This window comes from Prionailurus viverrinus, chromosome D1, assembly GCF_022837055.1.
Source record: "Prionailurus viverrinus isolate Anna chromosome D1, UM_Priviv_1.0, whole genome shotgun sequence".
Lineage (NCBI taxonomy): Eukaryota > Metazoa > Chordata > Mammalia > Carnivora > Felidae > Prionailurus > Prionailurus viverrinus.
The window spans coordinates 49,652,574-49,670,409 of record NC_062570.1 but is presented as its reverse complement, the minus strand read 5'-3'; the positions used below and the strand labels follow the sequence as shown (position 1 = coordinate 49,670,409).

At 37.3% G+C, this 17,836-nt stretch overlaps 1 protein-coding gene across 6 annotated transcripts in view; it reads right to left on the bottom strand.

Annotated features, from left to right (window-relative positions):
• RAB30 (RAB30, member RAS oncogene family) overlaps window positions 1-17,836 on the bottom strand; it is an 84,445-nt gene continuing 66,609 nt past the window's right edge. For all 6 annotated transcript variants that reach the window (XM_047878290.1, XM_047878289.1, XM_047878294.1 and 3 more), the window contains 2 exons: window positions 13,659-13,842; window positions 1-9,203 (listed from right to left, as the gene is read on the bottom strand). In XM_047878290.1, the coding sequence (XP_047734246.1) occupies window positions 8,953-9,203; window positions 13,659-13,842 (435 nt within the window). In that variant the 3' untranslated portion in view covers window positions 1-8,952. The remainder of the gene's footprint in view (window positions 9,204-13,658; window positions 13,843-17,836) is intronic.

Sequence of the window (17,836 nt, the reverse complement as noted above, 5' to 3'; positions counted from 1 at the left end):
TATGGGCAACAGGAAATGTTTATTTATATACAAGTACATGAGAAAGCAATTTCCATTCATCTTTTAAAAAAATTTATACAAATAAAAAGTTATTAATACATTCATCCTTTGCACACAAAATACATTCTCTTTACTTTTACTCTCAGTATGAATTATTTCTTAATAATAAAAACTTAAGCTACAATGGACAGTCAGATGGTTTGGCGATTTGACAATCTTTTTTCAAGAAGGAAAATCCAAACTTTAAAGACACTCAATATGTAAAGGAAATTGTATATTAAAAGTGCTCCTTCATTGAATCCTAGAAGATTGAATGAGTACTCCTCTCCAACATGGTTTGTAGCTGTCCCTTAAAACAATGCAGAGGACTTTATAAATTCATTCTGTGCAATGACAATTTCTACAAGACTGAAACAGTCTTCATGAAATTGATTACTGTATATAAATGATAGGCTCACTGAAAGACTCCTATGGACATATTGGGAAGTTAGCCATTATTCAGGGATCTCCTAATTGACCAATTGACCTAAGATTGTAAGTTGCATCTCCAAGTGGGATTTTAAAAGGTTCTGCTTAAGGAACACAAATGACTTGATTTGCTAGACTACTGCTTTTAAGAGAGACATGAAAATGTATACCCACATGGAAAACTTGTGCACAAATGTTCGTAGCAGCATTGTTTATAATAATCCCAAATGGAAACAACCCAAATGCTCAGCAACTGATGAATGGACAAATAAATTGAGGAATATACATACGATAGAATATTATTTAATCATAAAAAGAATGTATTGATTCATCCTACATGAAACTTGAAAACATTATGTTAAGTGAAAGAAGTCAGACACAAAAAAAACACATATTGTGTAATTATATTTATACGAAATGTCCAAGACAGGCAAATCTAGAGAAACAGAAAGTAGATTAGTGGCTACCAGATGCTGGGAGGGGTGGTAGGTACAGGGAAAAGATTGATTGCTAATGATTACAGAGTTTTTCATTTGGGATGATGTAAATAGTCAAGAGTTAGATAGTGGTGAGTGTTGTACAACTTTGTGAAAATACTAAAAAATACCAAAGTGAACACTTTTAAAGGCATGAATTGTATGTGGATTATATTTTAATTTTAAAAAGAGGGATGCAACTTCATTAAAATTTTTTGTTCACATTCCTGTTCCCTATCCCCTCTTTTAATGCTAATTGAAGTTTTCATGCAATCACCTTTCTACAGAGGTGCACTTCAGCTAAGTGCACTCAGGTCATTGTGGGCTTATATTTCTAACAGACTTTTTATTAAACAAAATACATGTACACATAGGACAATACAGTATACTGTTATTATCTGCATATTAACATTTAAAATCAAGTATTATGCCTGTATAGAAGCAGATGGTTAGATTTTATATACTGGTGTATTCAGATATTACTGAAAGCCTATGCTTAAAACCAACAGCCAAATATTAATAACTGAGTTCATAAGATTTGATAATTAACATGTTTGTTAAAATTATGTGTATGTTAAAGATCCATGTTTTAATGGAAAGAGATAGGAAAAGAGGGGAAATCAAGGGTTCTCTAAGTCTTCATAAAACAGCTTCTCTAAATATTTTAACTAGCTGCTGAGAAGACCTCCATAATGATATATTTTGCATTTTATTTCACCCCTACACTAAAAGTCATGCATTAAGGTATATGTAACAATATATATGGGGCACAACTTTTTCCCTTTAGATGATCAGAAATCTCTTCTTAATCCTTTATTATTTGAAATTTTAAGCAGAGGTGTTTCTGGAGGTGTGTGTGTGTGTGTGTGTGTGTGTTTTGCTGAAAACAGCAACTTTACTCACACACATTTATGTAAGTGTATTTACATAAATACATTTATGTAGCTCCCTTACATATCATCAAAGGAGCTCCAGCCATCTGGTATGTCTAGAGGACACTTCAGTGAGCAGAAATTAGAAGCCAGCATTCCAGTCATTTGAAATTTTCAACAAAGGAACATGAAAGCCCCAACATGCCTTAAAGGAATAAGGGGATTAAAAAAAATTTTTTAATAAATCAATTGACATTCATTGTCAAACAGCCTACAAGAAAGTTCCACTAGCATTCTGCAATTGTATAGGATAAGAGAATATTCCTAATAATTACATTCCAGAAAGCAATATGGTTAGCAGCTGTTTTTCAGAGGGCTTATCAAGTTTTGCTAGTGTTATTTAATCCAGGCATAACTGTGTAACTTTAAACAAAGCTGTGGACCATTCAACTAACTAGTGATAAATTATCTTACAGACCAGATTCTTATCTTTTATTATTCTATACATGAATTTTTTGCTTTATTAGGCATTTGGTACTCCAATTTTTATTTCAGAGTACAGTGCACATGTAGAAAGGTTAAGAAACCCTGCTAAATTTGGGTGTTGGTAATTCTGTCCACCAAATACATGTCATCTATGAAATTAAATTCTAAAAGTAGATGACAAACTAGGATTGATAACTCCATTTTTACCAAGACAAGGAAATAAGAGTCACACATCCAGAATAATTCTTCAGAAGCACACTTTGTTATCAAGTATATAAGGAAGAAAGCTACGTGGATAATTGAAGAGTTAATCAACACTAAGATTACGATCTAAATCTGACACTAATAAGAAACTAAGAGAGTATAAATACCTAGCCTGACATTCCCCAAGGGAATAATGATTATCACCTTAATGAGCTTTTTCTGACTGTCATTAAAGGGAAAAAAAATGAGGCAAAGGGCAATAACTCATGGCAAACACAGTCCCTTAAAAAGATGATAGGATAAACCCATTTTTATTCCCATGGAGAATGGGATCAAGAAGAAAGAGGTTCAAATTGCACTGTGAGGTATTTCAGTAATAATGTTAAGTTTCCTGATTATGAGGAGTTTGCAACCTTGGAACTGCCTGTTGGAAAAGAGAGAGAGAATACCTTTCCTGAAGCGTGTAAAGAAATAAAGAGACTCTTGGGTAACAGTAATGCCCAAAGGCAGAAAGATAGATCAAATAAGTGACTTCCTTTTAATGCCCTTTCAGAAATGATGCTCTTTTCTTTGAAGTTAAAAAGGGTTCTTTGTTTTCCCCTAAGGATTTATACTTTTATCAGACCATCCAAGTCTGCCTTTAATCAAGGAGAAAAGAATTTATGAGTGCTTACTGTTTACTGAGCATTGTCCTTTCAATTTATCTTATCTAATTTTCACAATAATCCTGACAGGTATTATGAGTCTTCTCATAGATGGCGAAACTGATACTCAAGAGATTGTGCTTTGCATAAAGTTACAGCTAATTCATGGCAGTACTAGGACTCCTCATACCTAACCCGGTGTTCCCCCTTCTACACACCTCTCTACATCACTCTCTGAAATGTTAAAATTACAACCTACCAAAGAATCCACCAGGAACTAGAACACAACATCTCTAAAAATTCTGCTCTAATTCAGTAGGAAAGTAAAAATTTGTCTCAGGTACCTCAGTAAGTCAATTAAAGAGGTAGCTAGCTTTTGGGCTCTGACCTCTTATTTAAAGGAGTCAAGGAAAGTCTCACCCAAATTCATGTGTTTCTCACCATACTGATGCAAGACCAGTGACTTTATAAACACTAATGAAAAGCTATCTATCAACCTAACAGGGATGCAAGTTATTTTGCAGGTGGAATCATTTGGTCATAGGCTTTATTAGCAAATGTTGCTTATGGTTATCTCTGATTCTTGAAAACCCATGTTTTGTTACTTTTCCTACCTGAAGTAATTTGGCCTTGGTTCTATTAAAATAAAATAATTTGCAGATCATGCTTTTTCAAGAAAATCAAGCCAACTAACCAAATGTCATCTGAGATTTTGCCAAAATAGATCTTAGGGTCTGCTTTATGCCAGTAACATACCAGCCCATCTCTAATGGAAGCTGCAAAACTTCACATTGGTATGTTTATGGGATCTTTAACTGAAGATTCTGTTCTGCTTTAAAAAGGACTGGCTTGAAATCCTGGATACCAGTTATTCACTAAATTGAGCATGGCCTATGTTTGGCAAGTGACAAAAACTTAATTTTCCTGATTTCATGTAACTTCTATTAAAAAAATACCTTTTCTTCTTTTTAACTCAAAAACCAGTTTGTGATTTCAACTGAACATGAGTGAATGGACTGATAAAGCAATCCCTCGAGCACAATGACAAGCCAGTCTTTTAGCTTAACAACATGTAACTAACCTCCTTCCCGGACTGGCAGAACAGCAAAGCCTTTAAAAAAAAAATCATTAGCTGTGGGTCAAAAGATACTTAACATGATATGAAAGACAAAGTGCTAGAACATAGAATTATGTTAATAAGTTAATAAGTCATATAGTCCAACCTCCAACTAATGCTGAGATCCTTTCCACATCATCTTTACCAAGTTCTTATCTAGCCTCTGCTTGACAGATACCATTACCTAAGGCAGTGCCTTTCATGGTCAACCATCTTTTTGAGAAAGTTCTCCCTGACATAGAGCCCAAATCTGTGGTCCTATGGCTCTTAATCAGTAGGCCTCATTCTACCCCTCTGAACCAGAGTCTTGCTCTAATTCACTAACTGTATTCCTCTCTTTTCCAGGCTAAATTTCCAAAAATCCTTCAAATATTCTTCAAATGTCTTAAATTTTAAATTCCTTCACCATCTTTGTTATGCCTCAATTTGTTTTTAATTTCAAAGTATAGCTCTCAAAAATGATTGTAGCATTCCAATGTAATAAATAGACTTAGGAAAGATGAACCGTCACCTCTCTTGTTCTAACATCACTGTATTAATTAAGTGTTTGAAGGGATGATAATTTCTTAATTCAGTGTGCTTTCTACATAGTGTGACGAATGTAAGGGAAGGCAGCTTTCCTTTTAAACACAAATACACTCATGGGACAGAAATTAAATTTGAAAAGAAAAAAGAAAAGAAAGCACATCTTTCTCTTATCCCAAAATTAGTGTTCAACCTGATTGCTTATGTGGAGTACTGTTTGTCTGAACGATGAGATAAACATGTCTTTTTACTGTTTTTGAATTTTTAGTTAAGTCTCAAAAGTATTATAGTTGCATTAAAACACATCTGTCAGGACCATGGTTGAGGAGAGTAAGGAACCAGTTGCAGTTAAAAAAAAAAAAATTCTAAAGAAAACAAAGGGCAAACCCTAGAAGAGCTCTTCCAGAAGCTAATAGAGCAGTATTCCCTAAAGTACTAACAGCTATGAAAGGTAACAAGTTTTGCAGGATTAAGAAACAGAAAATGTCTATCTTTAAAGCCATTGGTTTGATATGTGGGGGGAGAAAATGAAAGGGTTTTTTTTCTGGTTACAAGATGGTATCTTATGTGCCTTAGTTTATTAAAAAAGATGTTTTCACTTTAGTCAGAAGAGCAATTCAAAATCACTTTCAACTGGTATCTATTCAGAATGATTCATTAGCTGAAATTTGATGCTTAATCTGGAAGGCTTGTGTAATAGCCAAGAAGGTAAATGAGACAAATCATTGACCTAACCCTGGAAGTCACCAGTGTCCTCCAAAGGTATACATTCACAAATAGAATCCAGTCCTCTGTCAGATTCTGCCTCCTCTCTCCAACAAATCTAAATTGCTTAAAATAAATAACCCTAACTCAGATATATTATTTTGGCCAGTGGTTTTCATGTTTCTTTCAGAAATTGACATACTGTCAAATCAATCCATTTGACTTTCATTTCTAGTTCTATTCTTGCTGCTTTACTCAGGAAGAGATGGTAACATGAAATGACTAGAAAAGACAGGAAAAAAGAAAGGCCAGGAGAGCTAATGGCCTACTCTAATCCACAGAAAGGATAAGTGGCCCCACAAAATCAATATTAAATATTAATACATTAGAAATAATAAAAGCATATAAAGAAATAAAAAGCCTTATGTAGGTAAAGGAAAAAACACAAAATCCTTTGAGGATACAGCCTATAGAAAGCCATATAAAATATCATTAATATCAGCAAGCTTTTAGATTTCAGATTCTCCCAAACCTGACTCCATAACATGAATATGATGTGTTTTCACTGGAAATTGAAAAAAAAGTTTTGCCATATATTTAGTAACTTTATTAAAAGAAGAAAAAGATTACAGCAAAAATGCAAGTGGACACAGACTCTGGTAGTGTGAGTCAGACCAAGCCAAACTAAATTAATGAGAAAGCACTCTTTCTTTCATCCACCATTAAGTAAGAATTCATTTTTATTTAAGAAGGCTCATCTTAGCAAATGTTGCCATGGCAATAACAACTAGTAAGCAAACCAGTAAGTTTAGGTCTTGGTCTAGGTTAAGATAACCACGTTTCATTACGACCCTTTCTCAAGTTCTATTTGAGAAATTTCTATTTCACTGGCAAAGCTCCACTTGGCACAAAGTCTTCTTTCAGCTTTTATTGAGCACCTACAATATTGTCAGGGATTGTTCTCAAACTTGAAATGTGTCAGTGAGCAAGTGTCCATAAGGCCTTCACACAACTAGGGGTCGGGGCATGGAGAAAAGCTTCAAATTCTCATGTATCTCCACTATGGGCCATCGATGGGTGACTGTAAGATACAGAAAGGCTGGGAGGAGTAACAGGGAAGGAAAGGCCCAAGAGCAGAACTTTCTAATCCCCTTATTTATGAGTATGGCCATGGGTGGACAGAGAATACTGAGCCCTAAGGAATAAGAATTTCAGATGCAAAAGTAGCCCTAGAAACTGTTGTTTTATGACCAAATTTGCCCAATCTAACAAAGTCCTATCTGAATTCTCAAAGCAGCTTCAGTTTCAACACACTTGCTGCTAAGGTGGGGTCATGATGTGGGATATTAATTAGATTTTTGCCCTAAATGAAAGACAATAAATCTACACTTAGGGATACTTCCTCACAGTTTAAAAAGAGAAGTTCTTCTGCCCACTTTGATCAGCTTGTTTTCTGAATACTTTTATTGTTGCTGGCTTAGTGGAGAAATGGGGAGGGAAAAGCAACAATTATCATTGATTTTGGTTGGTGTTTATTAAAATGATTTTTCTTTCCTGTAGACACAGATTCAAAATAAAAGCAGTTTAAACTTCTGAGATCTCCTTCTGTCATGCAGAGGACCAGGACAAACACAGTGAGGCCAACCAAAGGTATCAACCCCTTAAACAATGTATATAATCTCTATGCAAAAGATGAGTCACTCTGAAATCTGCTGGAGAAATGCTGGAAATGCTTTATCAACATCATGTCTCCACATGTCTCATTTCTTTAAAATTAAATAGCTTTCAAATATCAACATATCAGGACCGAGATTGCCACCATCGACAACAACAGCAGAATTGCATATCATATCCTTATCCCATTCCTCAGCCCTCAGTGATGCTAAGCAGCAAGCTACAGAAACATCTGACAGCATCAACAGCATACAGGTTTAATTATTTCCCCAATTTGCATTTATATCGGTGAACAAATTGGAAGGCATCAAAGTATGGCACTAAAGAAATTAGTAACACATATTCAGCAGCACATCTTCCATTTTGAGTCTTGTTTTAAAATTGGCTAAGTAAAGGCATATACACCTCCATTTGAATTGGAGATTTGCAGTAACACATGCATATGAAGGGAGAGAGGAAAAGAGGAAAGTAGGAGAAGACCAGGAAAGAAAGGCAGAGGAAAGGAAATAAGATAGAACGTATGGTCGTGAGTCTGAGAGTAACATCACTACATGAAGGAGGTGACAAATGACAGCTCCACCTGCTTCCACAAGCAGAATCTGTCGAAGGTTCTTGACAATACAAAAATGGTTCATGAGACTTTTCATCTGTTGCTATTGTCACTTATCATACTAAAAACAGATACAAAATTCTAAGCCTTGGTCTGTCCAAGATGGATAGTACCAGGAAGTAAAAGATGTCACCTGCTATCAAGGACTGTGCTCTGCTTAGAACTCTGCATTGCAGTCCATTAATCCACAGTATTTTGGTCAGATCTGGTCTGTTTTCTCATACTACTCATAATGTCTTAGAGATAGTCTTTTTTATTAGAATATCATCAACCATTTTTTTTTCATTTTTCTAGTGTTTTCATTTACTTAAAGGGCAGGAAAGATGGGAGAAGAGAAGAATAAAATGGTAGAGATTTCGAGGGGAAAGAACATGAAAGGAATAGTATTTTATTTTCCAACAAATCTACCCTAGAAAAGGTAGTAAGGAGACTTTGAGAAAGAGTGCTGATTCATGGACTTCCCTTATTATTATTTTTTTTTTATTTCAATATAATACATTTAAGGACATCAATGTACTAAAATGTTTGGTCTGTGAAAGAGCAGAATCATTAGCACCAGAAGGAGTCATGGGGCTTGTATATATTATTAAACCAATGATTGTTACTGTTGGTCATGGGGTAAAGGTTTCATTTCATTTTTACATCCCAAAGTTCTTGAAAGTGCCTGTGGACAAGAGAAATAACACTTTTCAAAGTCTCCGTGGAGTCATCAACACGCACCACAAAGACAGTACTTGGCCTTCCCAGTTTTGGTTTATCTGGTAGACAAGAAAACCAGGGCCCCCAGAAGCCCTAAAGAACAGCCCCCACATGCACCCACTGACGTGCAGGAGGGGTCCCTACAGTACATTTCCCCCTGGACTGTGTTCAGGAATGCGCTTTTACTTGCTTTTTGAAAAGAACAAAAGCAACATGCTCTGCAGATCATGGAGCGTCTAGCGCAATTTTCTCCTTGCTCCAACTCCTGACTGCGAAAGGGTGAAACCATTGTATGTTCTGCTAATGCTGGCCTGCGGACAAAGCCTTTGGCCTGCCATGCTGTGTAAGCCCTGGATCCCACAGGAGTCAGAGGGTCTAAGAGCGGGAGCCACAGTCATCACCAGATCTGCCCAGCAATTCAGGGCCCATCAGGGCAGCTGCTGATTCCTTTCGCTTCTCCTTGCATCAGCCTTCAGTTGAAATTACAACAAGTCAAATAGCTGATGCTTTTCCCTTCTCCAGGTAAGGGCGAGGATACATTGTTTACAAGCGTGTTCTGCCTGGCTTCACTGATGAGGCGGCACGCTAAGTCAAGGAATAGTTTCTCCACGTTATCTGATTCCTTGGCCGAGGTCTCCAGGTAATACATGTCCTGAGCTTCTGAGAATTCTTCAGCTCTCTGCTGGGAGACCTCTCTCCTTTCAGCCAGATCAATCTTATTGCCTGGAACAGGGATAAATCAGAGAAGGAGCCATCACTTGACTTTTTACAGGCTCAGAGGCATCAAAATGCAATTTCAAATCTGAAGTCAAATCAGACAGATGGGCAAGTAAAGCAGAGCAAATGTGTCTGTGATTACCGGAATGTTTATTTTAAAATATCAGTGTCGTGTGTAACGGCAAATAACTGGAAACGCAAATGACCACCAGTTGGCCACTGGCTTGATGAAGTATGGCACATGCACACAATGCAGTTATTTGCCACTGTAGAAAGCAATGAGGAATATCTCTATATACTGCCATGGAATGAGACATTAGGATATACTGTTAAGCGTATACCTGCTATACTGTTCTACTTTTTCCTAAGTATAAAAAAGGTATATAATATACAACTGCTTAAGCAAAAGGGATGAAAAAAAAATACACACGGGCACACTTACATACTTAATTTATTTTTTTAATGTTAGAATAAGCCAACATTTTAATTTTAAAGATAATGGTTACTCATGAAAGGAGCAAGGTTGGGGAGATAGGAAAGGATAGAAACTAGATGTCTCTACACTTTGTCTAACAGATTTGACTTCAGAATCTTAGAAATGTTTCACATAATTGTACAATTAAAACTATATAATTAATACAAAATTAAATTTAAAAAGCAATCCCTAAGAATAGAAAGCAATATGAAACAAATGAACCTGTTTATCATGAAATGGTGTAACCACACAGAGAGGAACTATTTCTCTGGTATTTTAACCATGTATCCTCAGTGGTATATACCCTAAGGACAAAAAGAGTTGAAGGAAAAACCCTTGAACTCTTGTAGTAATCGTCCTGTCGTCCTGTCGGTGGTAGTGTGAGTATTGTTATTCTGTGGCTGCTATACGGGTATTAGAGGATAAAGCAAATAAGTAATTGTGTCGGTGTCATGGTCCTGTGACTTGGGCATGGGAAAAAGGAAAAAGAGATATAAGATTAATGAAGTTAAAGGGGCACCTGGATGGCTCAATTAAGCATCCAACTTCAGCTCATGTCATGATCTCATGGTTTGGGAGTTTGAGCCCCGCATCAGGCTCTGTGCTGATAGCTCAGAGCCTGGAGCCTGCTTCAGATTCTGTGTCTCCCTCTCTCTCTGTCCCTCCCCTGTTTGTACTCTGTCTCTCTCTCAAAAATAAACATTAAATTTTTTTAATTAAAAAAAGATTAATGAGGTTAAGTAAAATTTGTACAGTCCTGAATTATAAATGCAAGTATCAGTGTGAATAATTCATGATGGATTTTATCATTAAAAAATGTTCTACCTCTGTTCTCCTGGAAACCTGACAAAAGTGATATGTCAACCATGTTACCTGGCAACACAGCTTATGATAAAAGTGACCTTTTATCATCAGGTCAAATTCCATCTGGCCTGGGAATTCTACATATGAATTATAAATATCTAGTGGAAAACCACAACTTTGGGCTTCCCGTAGTGTGGTGATTCCTCACTTGAAGAGACTCTGAAAGTCAGGTTTGTAGAGTTGTTACAAGAGAGACTGGCTCCTGTTGAGGCTTCTAGGCCAGGGCAGGTCCATCATGTGCCTGACATGAGTCTTTTTCCTCACCTGAACTGTCCGGAAGGCCCTGGACAGCTATGTGGACTGCTATTGAGGATTACTTCCACTGAAGAGTAATGCCTGATGCTGACCTACTATTAAGCTGTTATTTCCTGTTCTGAATCCTTCTAAGTGAATGTCCTGCCAAGTATGGCCTATAGTAGTCTTGTGAATAAAAATGCTTAGTGGAGCCTAAGAGACAACCCCCTGTGAGTGCTACAGAATTCAACACACACACACACACACACACACACACACACACACACACATTAGTTCTGTCCACTGAAAAGTCTAAAAACAATGACCAGCTACTAGTACAGAAGATTCTTATCACTTTGGTTGTGGCCTCTAAATATAATTTGCCATTAATAATAAATGTGTGTCTTGAAAAAATGGCTAATTCCAGGTCCGGGGAAGGAAATGCACTGGTTGTGCCTGGAACCCTTAAACCAGAAAGCAAGTGAGGTCATGTCAAAAGGACTCAGGAGACCATCTGAAGCAGCTCCACAGTTGGAACATTTGGACCTTCAATAATTACAATTGCAAGAGCCTAGAAAATACTGCATATATTTAAATCTCTAATGATACTAAAAATATAAAATTTCCGTAGTGACTTTTGGAAGATAATAGGGAACCAACTCATTATTTTAAAAATTGGGAAATAAAAAAGAGACAATCAAGTTTTTTTCTTAGCTGTCCTATGAGAACTGTACCTCAGAATATCAAATAGGAAGTGTATTCGCTAAGAAAAAAAAACAAAAAAACTTGAATCTGATCAGGCCTCTAAATTTACCTACAGATCTGCAGGAAATACAGGTGATGGAGGAACATGTCAAATGACACTATAGTGGTGAAATAGCAAAATTCAGACATGGAAACTCTGGAGGATTAACATATGCTTTAACAAATAAATTCCAAGGCAGAAAAATGGAGGGATAACTAACATATAAAAGGAGAATTAAAAGACACAAAAATCGGGGTGCCGGGGTGGCTCAGTTGGTTGAGCGTCTGACTTCAGTTTAGGTCCTGACCTTGCGGTTCGTGAGTTCGAACCCCGCATCAGGCTCTGTGCTGACAGCTCATAGCGTGGAGCCTGCTTCAGATTCTGTGTCTCCCTCTCTCTCTACCCCACCCTTACTTATGCTCTGTCTCTCTCTCTTTCAAAATTTAATGAACATAAAACAATTTTTTTTTAAAGACACAAAAATCAATTAGAACATATGAGCCTTATTGGGATCTTTGATTTGGACAATTTTTTTTTTAAATGTAGGAGTCAATCAAGGAGATCTGAACATTGTCTAAATTTCTGATGCTATTCAAGAACTGTTAATATGTTTTAGGTGTGAAAACGGCATTGTGGGTAGGTTCTCTTTCTCAAAAAATCTTTTAAAGATATTCATTGAACTAATGAAAGATATATTAATAGAAGATCTGGAATTTGCTTCAAAATAATCTGAAGGGAAGGGCAGACAGAAAAGAGGGGGAACAGATAAAATAAGATTGACTGTAAATTGATAATCATTGAAGCTGAGATGTGTTCATGGGAGTTCATTATACTGTTTTCTCTACTTTGCTTATGTTTGAAATTTTCAAGAATAAAAAGGTTTTTTGTTTGTTTGTTTTTTTAAGCCAGTGCCTCTTTCATACTGAGTGGACTATTTCCCATCAAACTTCCATTTAATTTCTTTAGACAGAATCCCAAGGAATAATGCTTTGGCTCAAGTTCTCAAGGGCTTTCTGTCAAATAGAAAGAAAGCCCAAGTCCTGAGACGGGTGCTTTCAAGTGCTTCATGACAGACATTCTCCAATGTGCAAGAGGGTTTTCAGGAATGGGCATAGAGTACTAGCTCATAGACAGGTGGATACTTAACCCAGCAGCCTGAAAGAAAAGTCCAGCAATTTGTTATAAAGCAGAACATTACAGCTGGACAAATACAGGGTTTGAAGTTGATCCTACATGCTGTGCAACCCTAGGCAAAGAGCTTCACCTTTCTGAGCCTTGGTTTCCTTGTATATAAATAACGAATCATCACGCATAAATTTTCTGATATGATTCCTGGCACATGTATGCTAGCTATAATACTGCTTACAGAAGTATTTACTTAGCTTATTGTTAACCATAATTTGTAACTTAACAATGTTTCTGAGATTCTATACCCTGATTTCCAAAATTCAAGTCTTGCTAGAATATATAGTGATGTTCCTTTATAGGAAGTAAACATTTTAACAGCCATATATTATTAACATTTTTCATCACCACAAGAGGAGTTTTTAACCATCAATTCCTTTTCTAATGGGTATATTTGTCACAAAAGAAAATCATGGGTTGTTTTCTGCTTTTCCCTCATGCTAAACAGGCTCTACCCTCCTACAAGATGAAACAAAGTGCAGAATTTCCTTTAGTGGATTCTTTCTGAAATTAGAATTTTTCAAGTCAGCATGAATGTAAGAAGAGAAAAAAATTACCCAAAGTCCATTTTTTTAGGCAATAAACAATTGCTTCAAAAACAAATTCTTTGTCAAGACATGTTTTACTTCTAGACCAGCAGTTTCCACAATCTTGTAACTAGATTTTTTTTAATGTTTAGCAGCCCACATAAATCTCATGGCAGTCCACCTTCTTCCCTAGAGCCTTCATTGACAGAAAAATCAATCAGCAATATTTTCTACTTTACTGTTCTAAACCATCACCTTGGGATATGACCTATTTCATTTTCTCTTCAACCTCAGGAGAAACTGAATGTTGACTACATGAATTATATAGCTGTAGACTATATTACTGGAAGATACCAGGGCATAGGTATTATGTGATTATAAATTCTCTGATGGCCACAAACCAATTTCCCTCTTCATTAGTCCTTACTTACCCACTAGCACAGTGATGACCTTGTTGCTAGCATATTGTTCTATCTCCCGCAGCCACTCAGGAAGGCAACGGAAGGATTCCTCACAGGTTATGTCATAGGTGAGGATCAAGGCATTGGCGCTTCGGTAGTAACTCTGGGTAATGGACCGAAATCTCTCTTGACCTGCTGTGTCCCAGATCTGAAGCTGTAAAAACGTAAGAGAAAGATCAGGTTGGAGAAGCAGAAAAGAAAGTATTGCCTTGCTTTAGTTTAGAAATAGGAAACACCTCACTCAACTTCATGGTTGCTTTCTGCCCTTAAAAAAAAAAAAATGCACATTTTTTTTTTTTAATGTGTTGGGTATGCCTGGTTAGGGAGAGAGGCTTGCTTTGTTTTTTGTTTTCTGCTTTTTATTTGTTTTGTTACCCAAGAATTTCTTTTATCCTTTTAAAAAAAAAACTTACTGAGCATTTATTATGTGTCAAGCTCTAGGCATTTTACATGTAACAACTCGATGAAGTAGGTACTATTACCATATCCATTTCTCACATGAAGAAACTGAGGCACAGAGAGATTAAATAACTTGTTCAGGGTGTCACAGCCAGTATATTCCAGAGCCAATTTAAGCAGGCTTTGTGGTCCCAGAATTCATGTTCTTGACCACAACAACACATTACAAACATCAGGATACAGGGCAGACTGTCATTCTATGATAGTTGGTACTTCAGTCAGCAACTGAAGCAGGAGAACATCCAACCTCAACCACCTTTCCCAGTTCAAAATTCAATGCATCTATTAAGATATTATCTTTGTTAATGAAAACAGAAACAGTGCCATGGCAGATAGAGAAAATAATTTCCCTCCACCCCTTTTAAGCACTGAGATCTTGGACAAGTCACTTAATATCTGGGTTTCAGTAGTTTCTTTAGAAAAAGGAGTCAGTAATATGCAAGCCTACTGAAAGTTCACATTTTCTAATAACAAAGAAGAGAGTAAACATCACTTCTCCCTGAATTTCTCTGCACAGAGCAGAAGGCTGCCAAGAGAACAGCTCTCTAGAACAATGCACAAGGCCTTGAGGAATAACATCAGCAATAGTAAGAATGTTCCCTTCTAAATGCATAAACCTTATCTCACAAAAGACATTCACTCCCATTAAGAGAACATCATTTCCTCAGGGAACACCTTCTGGAATGTTCAGATTAGGTCAGGTTGCCCATACCCAACCTCCAATCCCCACATATTTCCTCCCACACCCCACCCTGTAATTCTCCCTCATGACGCCTGACACACTCAAATCATTTATTTGTAATAATAGGTTTTTAAAAAATGTTTGTTTATTTTTTGAGAGAGAGAGAGAGAGAGAGAGAGAGAGAGAGAGAGAGAGCATGATCAGGGAAGGGGCAGAGATAGAGGGAGAGAGAATCCCAAGCAGGCTCCATGTCATCAGTGCAGAGCCCAATGAGGGGCTCGAACTCACAAACCATGACATCATGATCTGAGCTGAAATCAAGAATCAAACGCTTAACTGACTGAGCCACCCAGGCACCCCAAACATTCAAATATTTATTACAGGTCTCCTTTAATCTTTACAACAACCCAGTGAGGTAGGCAAGTTTATACCTGCCCTCCACCTTTTAACTGGTTACTCACAAAGCTGGGGCTCGGACTCCAGACCTTCTCATTCCCAGGTGTGGACACATTCCACCACCATGCTGCCTTTGCCCCCAGAGACTGATTTAAATATACATCTGCATCCAGAGAGGATGAGTCAGTTGGTGTCACCCTCTGTTCATACCAGTTTCCCTCAGGAGACTAATGAGGGACTGGCGGTCCCTGCTCCCAAACAGGGGCACAAGGCTCTCCTTTGATCTGAAGTCGCAGCTGCTTTTCATGATGTACATGAAAGTCTGTGTGCTGAAGGCAACCATACAGATGTTATGGCTTTTGCTGGGACAAAAGCTATTTCTCTGCTCTGCTTCAAACCTAGGGACATGGTTCCCCTCTGCCAGGATGTGTCTTAGAACAACAGACTATTATTTTAATGCTACAATGAGCCTTGAGAAATACTTGTTATTGAATTTAATACTGTCAATCATTAGATATCAGTATGTTCTCATGATTGGCACATCTTGAGAACAGCTTTGAGAGTTAAAAACTACTGAAATATTTTCTAGAATAGTGATTGTATGGTCTTGCCAAGATAATATGCTGCTTTCTCATAGGGGGCTGTCTGTTTCTAGCTTCAGAGTTGATTTTTAAGGATATCCATATTCCACTGCCTTCATCATTCAGTTCGGTTTCACTATTTTCTCTACAACTCATTTGTTCCTTTTCAGCATTTCTGTGTCATTAATATATGCCCGCTGCTATGTTAGGTACAGGGAGGATCCCAAGACAAATAAAACATAATGCCCAATCTCAAAGAGCATACAGTCTACAGGGAGGACAAACCTAGAAAAGTAACCATAATAAAATAGGAGATGTCCTATTACAGAGGTGTCAGCAGGAGAGAGTGCCTCCTAGTTTTTGTCTCATGCTGTCAGTATGTTCTCAACAGTTCAGTTATGGGCTTTCTAACCACCTTCATGTCCAGCATGGGGCTACACTGTTTGTCTCCACTCTTCTTTGCACTACTACTTATCTCTATTGTCTCACTGTTTCAATAATGTATTGTAGTCACAGGTGTGCCTCTTTGCTAGACTCAGTACTTTAAGGGCAAGGGCTGTCTCTTATTGAACCTTATACTCCAGTGTGCTTTCCTAACAGGGTACAAGGTACATGGTAGACACAATTAAATAATGGCTACCTGGATGAACAAAGGATTATGGAATCAAAAGAAAGGACTGATTAATGCTGCTTAAATGATTAGTAGGATATTAAGGAAGGTTTCACACATAAAATGTTTGAGCTAGCTGACTGCGAGTTCCTACAGGGCAAAAATGTTTTACCTATTCTTGGTGCATATCATCTACTATACTACAGGATGGATATATGGATGAATGGATGTTCATTGGCTACTGACAATAGCCAAATTATGGAAAGAGTCCAAATGTCCATTGATGGATGAATGGATAAAGAAGATGTGGTGCGTGTGTGTATATATATATATATATATATATATATATATATATACACACACACACATATATATATATATATATATGCATGCAATGGAATATTACTTGGTGATCAAAAAGAATGAAATCTTCAGGCCTCTGGGTGGCTCAGTAGGTTGAGTGTCTGACTTTGGCTCAGGTCATGATCTAGCAGTTCACACGTCAGGCTGTGTCCTGACAGCTCAGAGCCTGGAGCCCGCTTCGGATTCTGTCTCCCTCTCTCTCTGCCCCTTCCCCACTTGCACTCTGTCTCTCTCTCAAAAATAAATAAACATTAAAAAAAAAAAAATGAAAACTTGCCATTTGCAACAATGTGGATGGAACTAGAGTGTATTATTCTAAGCAAAGTAAGTCAGTCAGAGAAAGACAAATATCATATGATTTCACTCATATGTTGAATTTAAGAAACAAAACAGATGAACATAGGGGAAGGGAAGCAAAAATAAGATGAAAACAGAGAGGGAGACAAACCATAAGAGACTCTTTTTAAATTTTTTTTTTTCAACATTTATTTATTTTTGGGACAGAGAGAGACAGAGCATGAACGGGGGAGGGGCAGAGAGAGAGGGAGACACAGAATCGGAAACAGGCTCCAGACTCTGAGCCATCAGCCCAGAGCCCGACGCGGGGCTCGAACTCACGGACCGCGAGATCGTGACCTGGCTGAAGTTGGACGCTTAACCGACTGAGCCACCCAGGCGCCCCAAGAGACTCTTAAATATAGAGAACAAACTAAGGGTTGCTGGTGAGGTGTTAGGTTGGGGGATGGGCTAAATGGGCGATGGGCATTAAAGAGGGCATTTGTTGAGATGAGCACTGGGGGTCATATGTAAGTGATGAATCACTAAATTCTACTCCAGAAATCATTATTATACTATATGTTAACTAACTTGGACTTAAATAAAATTTAAAAACAAAAGACTTTCTTATCTATGTAATATATACCTGACACAAAGATAGTCAGTAACTCTTCTATTTATATTATAATTAATCTCCTAAAGTTAAAATGTTGTAGTCTGAGCTTAAAGCTTTGTTTGTTACTCATTTATTTATGATAGACTGATAAAAAAAAGGATAGGG